The sequence below is a fragment of the Crocuta crocuta genome, unplaced genomic scaffold, assembly GCF_008692635.1.
Source record: "Crocuta crocuta isolate KB4526 unplaced genomic scaffold, BGI_CrCroc_1.0 scaffold149, whole genome shotgun sequence".
Lineage (NCBI taxonomy): Eukaryota > Metazoa > Chordata > Mammalia > Carnivora > Hyaenidae > Crocuta > Crocuta crocuta.
The window spans coordinates 9975384-9988334 of record NW_027551561.1 but is presented as its reverse complement, the minus strand read 5'-3'; the positions used below and the strand labels follow the sequence as shown (position 1 = coordinate 9988334).

Sequence of the window (12951 nt, the reverse complement as noted above, 5' to 3'; positions counted from 1 at the left end):
ATCAGTGTGGTTGATTTGACCATGGATAGAGATCTTGATTCAACCACCTTAATTGCCCCTACTTGTCCCACTCAATGCATTACTGTATTCCTGGTTTTTGTTTTGTTTTGTTTTAAATAGTTTATTGTCAAGTTGGTTTCCATATAACACCCAGTGCTCATCCCCACAAGTGCCCTCCTCCATGCCCATCACCTCCCTTCCCCTCCTCCCCACACCCATCAACCTTCATTTTGTTCTCGGCATTCAAGAGTCTCTCATGGTTTGCCTCCCTCCCTCTCCCCAACTATTTTCCCCCTCCTTCTCCCCCATGGTCCTCTGTTAAGTTCCTCCTAATCCTCCTATACGTGCAAACATATGGTAGCTGTCCTTCTCTGCCTGACTTATTTGGCTCAGCATAACACCCTCAAGGTCCATCCACGTTGCTACACGTGGCCAGATTTCATTCTTTCTCATTGCCATGTAGTATTCCACTTATAGATAAACCACATCTTCTTGATCCATTGGTCAGTTGATGGTGTATTCCTGGTTTTTGTAAACTTCAGATGGTCACCTACAGGTCAACAGCAGCTTCCCAACAAGGCAGGGCTTTACATGGAATTCCCTATGGATGCTTAGGGAACACCCATGTGCTTACATTACACATTTTATCCGTAACATGGATAAGCTCATTGCTAGGTATATCCAATCTCATTTTTACACTAGAGGAATATTCTTTATCTAGGTCTTCCAAGCGTGATTCTTCCTGAACTTTTTTCCTTTCCTTATTATCAGTCCAAGGAAACATACCAAAATCTTTATTTCTTTTCTGTTTCCTTCTTGTTCTAGGACAAACTGACCTAAACCCCTTTTCTGATTTCAGCCCTAATAAGATGGGTCTTCGTGTGTGGCATAGTACCTAGTGGTCAACATTTTCTCTTTGTGGTCACATTCTATACTCATCCTGGAAGCAACAGGGTAGAAATAAAATGGATTTTAGAATCAGATGAATCACAGTTCACATCTTGGTACTGTCACTTAACAGCTGTGAAGCCTGGAGATAGTGAATTCTGCTCTGTGATCCTCATTGCCCCAGGGGAATAATCACAGTCCTGCTCAGGGTTATGGTAGGGTTGGATGTCATATGTATGTGACAGCTTGCCCACTGCTTGGCCCATAGTAAATCTCTAATAAATAGAACTTACAAATGTTTCTGAGTTTCCCTGCTGACATTCCCTTCTGTGCATTCAATACTGGACTCTTCCTTTATGCCAAGGGAAATGTACAGGACACTAAAATCACTCAGCTCAGCAGAAGGAGGCCCAGGGATAGTACATGGAGTTCTGGCTGCCCTTTGGTTCTTAAGATCAGGCTTGCAGCAGCCCTGGAAAGACTGACATGAAGCCTCAAGTTTCTGGAGGTGCCAACCACGAAGAGCAGCATGGTTCTCATCTACAAGCCTCTTCTGGTAGGTGTGAATGTTTCATCCTTCCTCTTGGGTTTGCAGTTCTCTCCAGTCTTGATTGCTGGGTCTTTGGTGTACCACTTCCCTCTATGGTACAGCCCACTTCTTCTCCCTTCCTCTCCCCCCCACTCTTCCGTGATAACATCACCCTGGGGAAGAGAAGTTATGAAGAGCTCCTCACTCTCAGCTATCTTCAGTTTCCTTATTGACACCATGACGTCACTCCACCCTGGAAATTCCATTGCCCGCCTGTGCCTACAACTCTGTCTCAGGCTTTAGGGTTCTTATAAAGAGGGGTTCTGAACTCAGTATCAGCACAGAACACAGTCGAGTTCTGAAGCTTCTGGGCTCTGCAGTCTCTGCTCCAGGAAAGCCTCCACTCTGCCAAGACTATGAAGCTCTGTGTGACTGTCCTTTCTCTCCTTGTGCTAGTGGCTGCCTTCTGCTCCCCAGCACTCTCAGCACCAAGTAAGTTCATTCTTTCAGCCGCTACTTCTAGAGTCATGGTGTAGGTGGTGTGGACATTTTTATTTGAGGCTGATCTAACAGTGGCATCTAGTGATTGGACAAAGGGAGCTGGGAAGGTTTCCAAGAAGACTGCTAGAAAATGTAGAATCTAGGGGCGCCTGGGTGGCTTAGTCGGTTGAGCGTCCGACTTTCGCTTAGGTCATGATCTCGCGGTTCGTGGGTTCGAGCCCCGCGTCGGGCTCTGTGCTGGCTGCCGGCTCAGAGCCTGGAGCCTGTTTCGGTCTGTGACTCCCTCTCTCTCTGACCCTCCCCTGCTCACGCTGTCTCTCTCTCTCTCCTAGAAATAAATAAAACATTAAAAAAAAATTTTTAAAAAAAAAGAAAAGAAAATGTAGAATCTAGTAGAGAGTCAGTAATAGTCAAGTTCCTGTTGTCTTAAGAAATAGCACCAGTAGACTCATTTAAGCAAGTTCCTGTCACTTTCTGTGCCTTGGTTTCCCCATCTGTAAAACGAAGGGAGTTATACACATGCCCCAAGACTCAGTCTAGCTCCAATCTTCTAGAATTCTCTCATGACATTCTCTTACAATCTTCTATTCAGAATAAGATTCATACTTAGGGTGAGTGGGATTGGATACAAAGGACCATATTTTGGGATCTGATAGCTCTGCAGAGATGGCCACTGGATATCTATGATTAGAAGCCAAAATTAACATATCCTTGTAGAACTTCTATCTTACCCCTGCATTTCTTTCCAGTGGGCTCAGACCCTCCCACCGCCTGCTGCTTCTCTTATGCCCTGCGGAAGCTCCCTCGAAACTTTGTGGTGGATTACTTTGAGACCAGCAGCCTCTGCTCCCAGCCAGCTGTGGTGTGAGTATCAACCTTAGGGCTGCTCTGGGAAGCAAGGGTGAGGACAGGATTAGAAAAGGGGGCTTGTTAGGGGAGAGTTGAATCAAGCAGTATGGAGGCAGTTCTCAGGGCGGAATGAAGCTCTCCCAGAATCAGTGAGGATCAAGTCATGAAGTCACCTGTTGAGTTGTGGAGAGGGCTGGATGGGAGCCAAGGGAGATGAAGGGAGCTCCTGGAAGAGAAAGTTAGCCAAAGTCCAGGAAACTAGGAAAATTAAAAAAGATGGCAAGAAATGTGGGGTGATTTCTTAAACCATGCTTAGAAAAACATGTGGAAAAGTCATCGCTAAGGGCAATAGAGAATGAATGGGAAGATGTATCTATATTAATTGCAAAACCCATTTGTTCCTAATTTGGGCAACCCAGGAGTTGGAGCTAAATACAGAGTAAAAGCAAAAGGAGTCTAGTTCTAGCACCACTCAGGAAGGGTTTCCCATCTATTAGAGCTGTCCAACATGAACTATGGTCAAGCAGAGGAAGATACCTACCACAGGCAAGGTCCCATGGGATTCTAATCTTCTAATCTAATCATTCTTCATTCCATAGATTCCAAACCAAAAAGGGCAGACAAGTTTGTGCTAACCCCAGTGACTCCTGGGTCCAGGAATACATGGACGATCTGGAACTGAACTGAGCTGCTCCAGCCCAGGTGTAAGAAGTATCCAGGGAAGGTCACCTGAACCCGACGCTTCTCAGTGAGGCACACCTGCTCCACCCTCATGACTCTTCTCAGTAGCCCGTTCCTTATCTTAATTTAATCTTATTATGTGCTGTGTTATTGTATTTGGAGTTATTTCTGTTATTTGTTTTGCCAAAGGATATTTGTCCCCCATGGGGATGGTCCACCATCACTGTTTCTCTGCTATTGTAGATATATGGATAATGCAGCTGGTTGCATGTGTTTTCAAAATAAAACTTCTTTAAAAATGTAGACAATTTCTTTGCATTTTACTTTGATTTGGGGTGAAGGGAATTGCCTGGTATTATGAATAGGGACAGACTAATTTCCAAACATAGTAAGAATGAGCAATTACCGAGTGCTTAATATGGGCTAAAATGTCTAAAGATATGATCTCATTCAACACTTTATTTATTTATTTACTTATTTATTTATAATGTTTGTTTATTTTTGAGAGGAAGGAGGAGAGGGACAGACAGAGAGGGAGACACAGAATCTAAAGCAGGCTCCAGACTCTGAGCTGTCAGCATAGAGCCCAACACGGGGCTTGAAGTCACAAACAGTGAGATCATGACCTGAGCCAAAGTCAGATGCTTAACTGACTGAGCCACCCAGGTGCCTCTATTTACTTATATACTTTTTAATTTACATCAAAGTTAGCATGTAGTGCGATAACGATCCAGTGATTCATCCTCTATGTATAACACCCAGCTCTCATCCCAACAACTGTCCTCCTTAATGCCCCTTGCCCCCACCCACAACCTCTCCAGCAACCCTCAGTTTGTTCTCTGTATTTAAGAGTCTCTTATGTTATGTTTGTCCTCCTCCTTGTTTTTTATATTATTTTTGTTTCCCTTCCCTTATGTTCATCTGTTTTGTATCTTAAATTCCACATATGAGTAAAGTCATATGATATTTGTCTTTATCTGATTAATTTTGCTTAGTATAATTCCCCCCAATTCCATCCATGTTATTGCAAATGGCAAGATTTCATTCTTTTTTATTGCCAAGCAATATTCATATATATATGTGTATTCATATATATATATATATATATATATATATATACACACACACACACCACACATACCACATCTTCTTTATCCAATCATCTGTTGATGGACACTTGGGCTCTTTCCATACTTTGGCTATTGTCGATAACACTGCTGTAAACATTGCAGTGTCTGTGCCCCTTTGAAACAGCACACCTGTATTCCTTGGATAAATACCTAGTAGTACAATTGCTGGGTCATAGAGTATTCTATTTTTAATGTTTTTAAAAATTTATTTCTGAGAGAGAGACAACATGAGCAGGGCAGAGTCAGAGAGAGAGGGAGATACAGAATCTGAAACAGGCTCCAGGCTCTGAGCTAGCTCTCAGCACAGAGCCAGACATGGGGCTCAAACCCATGAACCATGAGATCATGACCTGAGCCGAAGTCGGACACTTACCTGACTGAGCCACCCAGGTGCCCCAAGTAGTCCTATTTTTAACTTTTTGAGGAAACTCCACATTGATTTCCAGAATGTCTGCATCAGTTTGGATTCCTACCAGGAGTGCAAAAGAGATCCTCTTTCTCTTCATCTTCACCACCATCTGTTGTTACCTGAGTTGTTAGTTTTATCCATTGTGACTGANTCTTTGTGTCTTCTTCAATTTCCTTCATAAGTTTTCTATAGTTTTCATCATACAGATCTCTTGTATTCACTGGATTATTTCTTTTTGGGGTGTTGGGCTTGATAAGTTCTTTATAGATTTTGGATTCTAACCCTTTGTCTGATATGCCATTTGCAAATATCTTCTCCCATTTCATTGGTTGCCTTTTAGTTTTGCTGATTGTTTCCCTCGCTGTGCAGAAGCTTTTTATCTTGATGAAGCCCCGATAGTTCATCTTTGTTTTTCTTTCCCTTACCTCCGGAGATGTGTTGAGTCTGTGGCTGAGGTCAAAGAGGTTTTTGCCTGCCTTCTCCTCTACCATTTTGATGGCTTCCTGTCTTACATTTAGGTCTTTAATCCATTATGAGTTTATTTTTGTGTATGGTGTAAGAAAGTGGTCCAGGTTCATTTTTCTGCATGTTGATGTCCAGTTTTCCCAACACCATCTGCTGAAAAGACTGTCTTTATTCCATTGGATATTCTTTTCTGCTTTGTCAAAGATTAGTTGGCCATATATTTGTGGGTCCATTTCTGGGCTCTCTATTCTGTTTCATTGATCTGTGTGTTTGTTTTTGTGCCAATACCATACTAACTTGATGATTACAGCTTTGTAATACATCTTGAAGTCCGGAATTGTGATGCCTCCAGCTTTGGTTTTCTTTTTCAAGATTGCTTTAGCTCCTCAGGTCTTTTCTGATTCCATACAAATTTTAGGATTGTTTGTTCTAGGTCTGTGAAGAATGTTGGTGTTATTTTTATAGGGATTGCATGGAGTATGTAGATTTCTTTGGGTAGCATTGACATTTTAACAATATTTGTTCTTCTAATCCATGAGCATAAAATATTTTCCCTTTGTGTGTGTGTGTCTTATACAATTTCTTTCATAAGCTTTCTATAGTTTTCAGTGTATAGATTTTTCACCTCTTTGGTTAGGTTTATTCCTAGCTATTTTATGTTTTTTTTGTGTGTGCAATTGTAAATGGGGTTGATTCCCTGATTTCTCTTTCTGTTGCTTCATTATTGGTGTATAGAAATGCAACCAATTTCTGTGCATTGATGTAATATCCTGAGACTTTGCTGTATTCATGGATCAGTTCTAGCAGTGTTTTGGTGGAATCTTTTGGGTTTTCCATAAATGTATCATGTCATTTGTAAAGAGTGAAAGTTTGACTTTCCCCCTTGCCGATTTGGTGCCTTTTATTCCTTTGTGTTGTCTGATTGCTGAGGCTAGGACTTCCAATACTATGTTGAACAGTGGTGAGAGTGAACATCCCTGTCATGTTCCTGACCTTAGGGGGAAAGCTCTCAGTTTTTCCCCATTGAGGACGATATTAGTGGTGGGTCTTTCATATATGGCTTTTATGATCTTGAGGTATGATCCTTCTATCCCTACTTTCTTAAGGGCTTTTGTCAAGAAAGGATGTTGTATTTTGTCAAATGCTTTCTCTGAATCTGTTGAGAGGATCATGTGGTCTTTGTCCTTTCTTTTATTGATGTGACGTATCATATTGATTGTTTGGTGGATATTGAACCAGCCCTGCATCCCAGGAATAAATCCCACTTGGTTATGGTGAATAATTCTTTTAATGTATTGTTGGAGCCAGTAGGCTAGTATCTTGTTGAAGATTTTTGTGTCCATGTTCATCAGGGAAATTGGTCTTTCGTTCTCATTTTTTAGTGGGGTCTTTGTCTGGTTTTGGAATCAAGGTAATGCTGACTTCATAGAAAGACTTTGGAAGTCTTCTTTCTATTTCTATTGTTTGGAACAGCTTCAAAAGAATAGGTGTTAATTCTTCTTTAAATGTTTGGTAGAATTCCCAGGTAAAACCATCTGGCCCAGGACCATTGTTTTTCGGTAGATGTTTTATTATTAATTCAATTTCTTTACTGCTTATGGGTCAGTTCAAATTTTCTATTTCTTGCTTCAGTTTTGTTAGTTTATATGTTTCTAGGAATTTGTCCATTTCTTTCAGATTGCCCATTTTATTGGCATGTAATTGCTCATAATCTCTTATTATTGTTGTATTTCTGCACTGTTGGTTGTGATCTCTCCTCTTTCATTCTTGATTTTATTTATTTGAGTGCTTTCCTTTTTCTTCTTGACCAAACTGACCAAGGGTTTATTGATTTTGTTAATTCTTTCAAAGAACCAGCTGGTTCTTTCATTGATCTGTTTCTTTGATCTGTTCTACTGTGTTTTTGTTTTTGTTTTTGTTTTGATAGCATTGGTTTCTGCTATAATCTTTATTATTTCCCGTCTTCTGCTCGTTTGGAGTTTTACTTGCTGTTCTTTTTCCAGCTCTTTGAGGTGTAAGGTTAGGTTGTGTATCTGAGACCTTTCTTCCTTCTTTAGAAAGGCCTGGATTGCTATATACTTCCCTCTTATGACAGCCTTTGCTGCGTTCCAGGGGTTTGGGGCTGTGGTATTATCATTTTCTTTTCTTTTTTAAAAATGTTTATTTATTTTTGAGAGACATAACTTGAGGGGGGGGGCAGAGAGGGAGACACAGAATCTAAAGCAGTCTCCAGGCTCTAAGCTGTCAGCATAGAGCCCAACGTGGGGCTCAAACTCACAAACTGTAAGATCATGACCTGAGCCACCCAGGTGCCCCATGGTGTTATCATTTTCATTGGCTTCCATGTACTTTTAAAATTTCCTCTTTAGGGGCGCCTAGGTGGCTTAGTCGGTTAAGCGTCCGACTTTCACTTGGGTCATGACCTCGCGGTTCGTGGGTTCAGGCCCCGCGTCCGGCTCTGTGCTGACTGCCAGCTCGGAGCCTGGAGCCTGTTTCAGTCTGTGACTCCCTCTCTCTCTGACCCTCCCCTGCTCACGCTGTCTCTCTCTCTCCTAGAAATAAATAAAACATTAAAAAAAATAAAATAAAATTTCCTCTTTAACTTCTTGGTTTGCCCGTTCATTCTTTAGTAGGATGCTCTTTAGTCTCCAAGTATTTGTTGTCTTTCCAAATTTTTTTTTCTTGTGGTTGATTTCGAGTTTCATAGCATTGCGGTCTGAAAATATGCATGGTGTGATCTTGATTTTTTTGTGCTTATTGAGGGCTGATTTGTGTTCCAATATGTGATCTACTGTAGAGAAAGTTCATGTGCACTAGAGAAGAATGTATATTCTGCTGTTTTAGGATGAAATGTTCTGAATATATCTGTTAAGTCTATCTGGTCTGGTGTGTCATTCAAAGCCATTGTTTCCTTGTTGATTTTCATTTAGATGATCTGTCCATTGCTGTTTAGCGGGGTGTTGAAGTCCCCTACTATTATGGTATTATTACCAATGAGTTTCTGTATGTTTGTGATTAATTGATTTATATATTTGGATGATCACGTTGGGGGCATAAATGTTTACAGTTGTGAGGTCTTTGTGGTGGATAGACCCCTTAATTATGATATAATGCCTTTCTTCATGTCTTTATTTTAAAATCCAGATCGTCTGATATAAGGATGGCTGCTCCAGTTTTCTTTTGGTGGCATGATAGATGGTTCTCCATCCCATTACTTTCAATCTGAAGGTGTCTTTAGATCTAACGTGGGTCTCTTGTAAAGAGCATATAGATGGGTCTTGTTTTCTTCTTCATTCTGTTACCCTATGTCTTTTAATGGGAGCATTGACGTTTAGAGTGAGTACTGAAAGATACGAATTTATGTCATTGTGTTGCCTGTAGAGTTGGAGTTTCTGGTGGTGTTCTCTGGTCCTTTTTGGTCTCTGTTGCTTTTGGTCTTTTTTTGTTTTGTTTCATCTTTTCTCCCCTCAGAGATTCCCCCTTAAAATTTCTTACAGGGCTGGTTTAGTGGTCACAGACTCCTTTAGTTTTTGTTTGTCTGGGAAACTTTTTATTTCTCCTTCTTTTTGAATGATAGAATATGGCTGCATATTTTTCCAGTTCAGCACATTGAATATATCCTGCCACTCCTTTCTGGCCTGCTAAGTTTCTGTGGATAGGTCTGTTGTGAACCTGATCTATCTTCCTTTGTAAGTTTAGGACTTTTTTCCCTTGCTGGTTTCATGATCCTTTTCTTGTCTGTGTATTTTGTGAATTTGACTATGATATGCTTTGTCAATGGTATATTTTTGTTGAATCTAGGAGTTCTCTGTGTTTCCTGGATTTTGATGTCTGTGTCTTTCCCAAGGTTAGGAAAGTTTTTCACTATTATTTGCTTACATAAACCTTTTACTCCTTTTTCTCTCTTTTCATCTTATGGAACCCCTATGATTCAGATGTTATTCCTTTTTAATGAGTCACGGAGTTCTCTAATTCTCATATCATACTCTTTTGTTTTAGTGTCCCTCTTTTTTTCCTGCCTCATTATTCTCCATAATTGTGTCCTCTATATCGCTGATTCGCTGCTCTACTTCATCCATCCTTGACGCCGTGGCAACCATTCAAGCTTGCATCTCAGTTATAGCATTTTAAATTTCGTCCTGACTAGATATTACTTCTTTTATCTCTGTAGAAGGGGATTCTATGCTTTTTTCAATCCCACCTAGTATTCTTATTATCATGATTCTAAATTCTTGTTCAGACATCTTGCTTGTATCTGTGTTGATGAAGTTCCTGGCTGTCATTTCTCCCTGTTCTTTCTTTTGGGATGAATTCCTTCATTTTATCATTTTGGAGGAAGAAGAAAAATTAATAAGATAAAAAATTAAGGTTAAAAAATTAAAAACAACACAAAAAATAAAATAAAGGATGCTAGGTTCTAGGTGTGTTTTGGTCTGGTTGTTGAAAGAAGCTTTATAGAATAGAGGAAAAAATGGAAAGAAAAGGGAAAAAAAAGAAAAAAAACAAGGAAAACGTTAGAAAATTTACAAAAATGAATACAATAAAATAGAATAAAATGAAATGATGAAAGTAAAATGAACAAAACAATTTACAAAAAGTAAGAAATAGTGTAGAAAAAAATAAAGAAAAATCTTTTTAATAAAAACAGAAAATAAAAATAAAATTTTCTTTCTGTATTCAAGAATAAGAAAAAGAAAAAAAATTGAATAGACGGACCAGCGAACAGAATGAAATACGATTGAAATTATATCCAGTTTCCTCTAGAAGTCAAACTATGAAGCACTTTATAATCCGTAAAGTAAGCAGGCTGAAAGACTTGTGGTGTTCCTCTAGAGTGTGGCTGGGGCAGTTAGACGGGACTTGGTGTAATGGCTCCATTATCCACTAGATGGGGCTGCTTAGCTTACTGGGGTAGATAGTTGTGGCACATGTATATATGTATGCGCATGCACGGGAGAGGTGGAAATGGCATCACCCAACTACCTAGTCTCTAGGATCAGAACTCTGTGCTCCGGTCCATCAGGAATCAAATACCCATCATTTTTCTCTGGCTTCTGTCCACTCCCCACTTCTGCACACACTGTCTGTGACCAAGCCATCAGCGTGCCAGGAGGCACCTCCCTCCTGAGTTTTATCTCAAATGGGGCTGTGTTTCCAATCCCCTTACTTCTGAGGGCCCTGGAATTTTGACCCGCTCAACCCTCTGGGGGAGGATCTTACCAAACAATGGCTGGGTACCAGCCTGGCCCCAGGAACGTTTGCATGACCATGCTGCTGCAGATGCCCAGAGACTGCGGCCAGGTACCATCCCGCCCCAGAAAAGTTAGCAAGATTGTGTAGCAGCAGCATTTCAGGGATTATGTAAATCATAATACACGTCTGGCACTAAGCTTCACCATCCCTGATGTTCTTGTTCCAACACCAGCAAACATGGCTGTTCTCTAGGGTCCACTGGGACCTTTGCCTGGGGGGGGAGGCACACTGTGAGGGGAGCACAGAGCCTCTACCAAATGTCCTCCCAGCAGGGAAACCACCTCTCCCTGTGTGGCCCGAGGACCCCTTGGACCATGCTGTCTGCTCCTGGGGATTTGCCCTTCCCACCAGAGCACTAGATATCGAGCTGCAGAGTTTCAGACTCTGCGCTCCCCTGTTTATAGAGTCTTAATGGTATTTACACCTTCTCCTTTCTTCTTTCTCCCTTTCTTGTTAAGTCCTTTATGAGTGTTTCCATTCTTTCTCTTTCTCTCCAGCTGTTCTGGCGGGTAGTGCTTTTCCTGTATTCTCCCCCCATCTACGTCCTCTCTCCACAAGCAAAAACAAATCCCTACCCTCTTTGGTTTCTCTCTCCCCCACTTCACCTCTCCACACTGTGTACTTGTTGAGCTCTGTGGTTCAAGTTATGCTAACTTGAATTAGCATATGCTAATTAGCTAATTATGCTAATTGTTGTGCTAATCCTCAGATCAATTTTCTAGGTGTGCAAGATGGTTTGGTGTTGATCTAGATGCACCTCAGGGATGAAAGAAGCAAAAACCTTCCGTGCTCGTCTGCCATATTGGCCCCTAGCTCACTCAACGCTTTCAATGGGATTTAACATTCTTATCAAGTAGGGACTGGTTATCTCCAATTTTACAGATGAGGAAACAGAGGCACAAAGGTGACATGACTTGCTGAAGCTTGTAGGTCTGCTTGGGGAGCATCATGAAAGGATGATCTGAAAGGATAGCTGTGACGCTAAGTGGTATCATTCCATAATTTTGTAGGGAAGTTGTAAATAGCAGCACAATGTAGAGGGAGGAAGTAGTTCAGAGTCAGAAAAGTGGGCCTGCATAATTTATTATATGCATAATATTAGGGAAGTCATCCTGCTTATTGGACCTCATTTTTCACACCTGTAAAGTGGGAGCTTCAAAGGTGGTTGTGAGGTGACGTGTAAATTATCCATCATGAGGCCTGACATCTGAGATTCTTTCCTCCTCTGAGCCTTGGTGTTTTCACTTAAAATGGGCATAGTGTCCATCCTCCTAGGGTCATCATGTGGATTAGGTTAGTCAATCAGCTCTCTAAAGGCCAAAGCAAAGCGAAGTATTATCATGTGGACAGAAGAATCATTCTGAAGGGTTGCAGGAATAACCTAGAGTCATGTCCTGTCTCCTGAATTCTTCAATCAGAACTTCCTCTTACATGGGTCAGAAAGAATATTGCCCTGAAATAGAATTACATGCACTATCAAACTTTGATCCATGGGACATGGATTTTAGTCTATTAACGTTTGGGGGACCCTCTCAGACTATCTGGTCCAACTCATTTTATGGGAACTGAGAGCGAGGGACTGAGAAGTGACTTGCTGAATGCCACCCAGCAAATGTATGACAGAGCAGGACTCCAGTCAACCCCAAATCCCAGGTTAGTCCTTTTACCTACACTCCTCCTTGTGACATGCCTTTGTGGTCCCCAAAAGGATGACCCATTATGTAAGTAGAATGAAGAGCGGGCTACCTTGAAAATCAGTTGAATATTCTATGTCCAATGCAAAAGCAGAACTTGGACCATATGCCTCTCTGGGGCCAACAGACAGCTCCCCTCCTTGCCCTGCACTTAGCCACTCCCCATCATCCAAGAGCCTGACTGGCCTTGGCTTTTGCTTTTCATCTTCTCCATCTGAGCTGTCCAATATATTAGCCACTAGCCACAAGTGGCTATTTAAATTTCAATTAAATTTAATTAAACTTAAATGCAAATTATTATTTTTTTTAGAGAGAAAGCACATGAGCAGGGGAGAGGGACAGAGGCATGGGGAGAGAGAGAGAGAGAGACAGAGAGAGGGAGGGAGAGAGGGAGGGAGGGAGAAGCAGGCTGCACACTCGGTACAGGGCCCAATGTGCAGCTTGATCCCATGTCCCTGAGATCATGACCTGAGTCAAAATCAAGAGTCTGAGACTCAACTGACTGAGTCACACAGGTGCTCCTAAAATTAAATACAATTTAAAATTTATTTC

At 41.2% G+C, this 12951-nt stretch overlaps 1 protein-coding gene across 1 annotated transcript; it reads left to right on the top strand.

Moving 5' to 3' along the window:
• Positions 1–1648: 1648 nt before the first annotated feature.
• LOC144219614 (C-C motif chemokine 4) lies at positions 1649–3750 on the top strand. The gene is made up of 3 exons (XM_077749650.1): positions 1649–1909; positions 2668–2782; positions 3367–3750. The coding sequence occupies exons 1-3, from the start codon at positions 1834–1836 to the stop codon at positions 3452–3454; spliced, it is 279 nt and encodes a 92-aa protein (XP_077605776.1). The 5' UTR covers positions 1649–1833; the 3' UTR covers positions 3455–3750.
• Positions 3751–12951: the final 9201 nt, after the last annotated feature.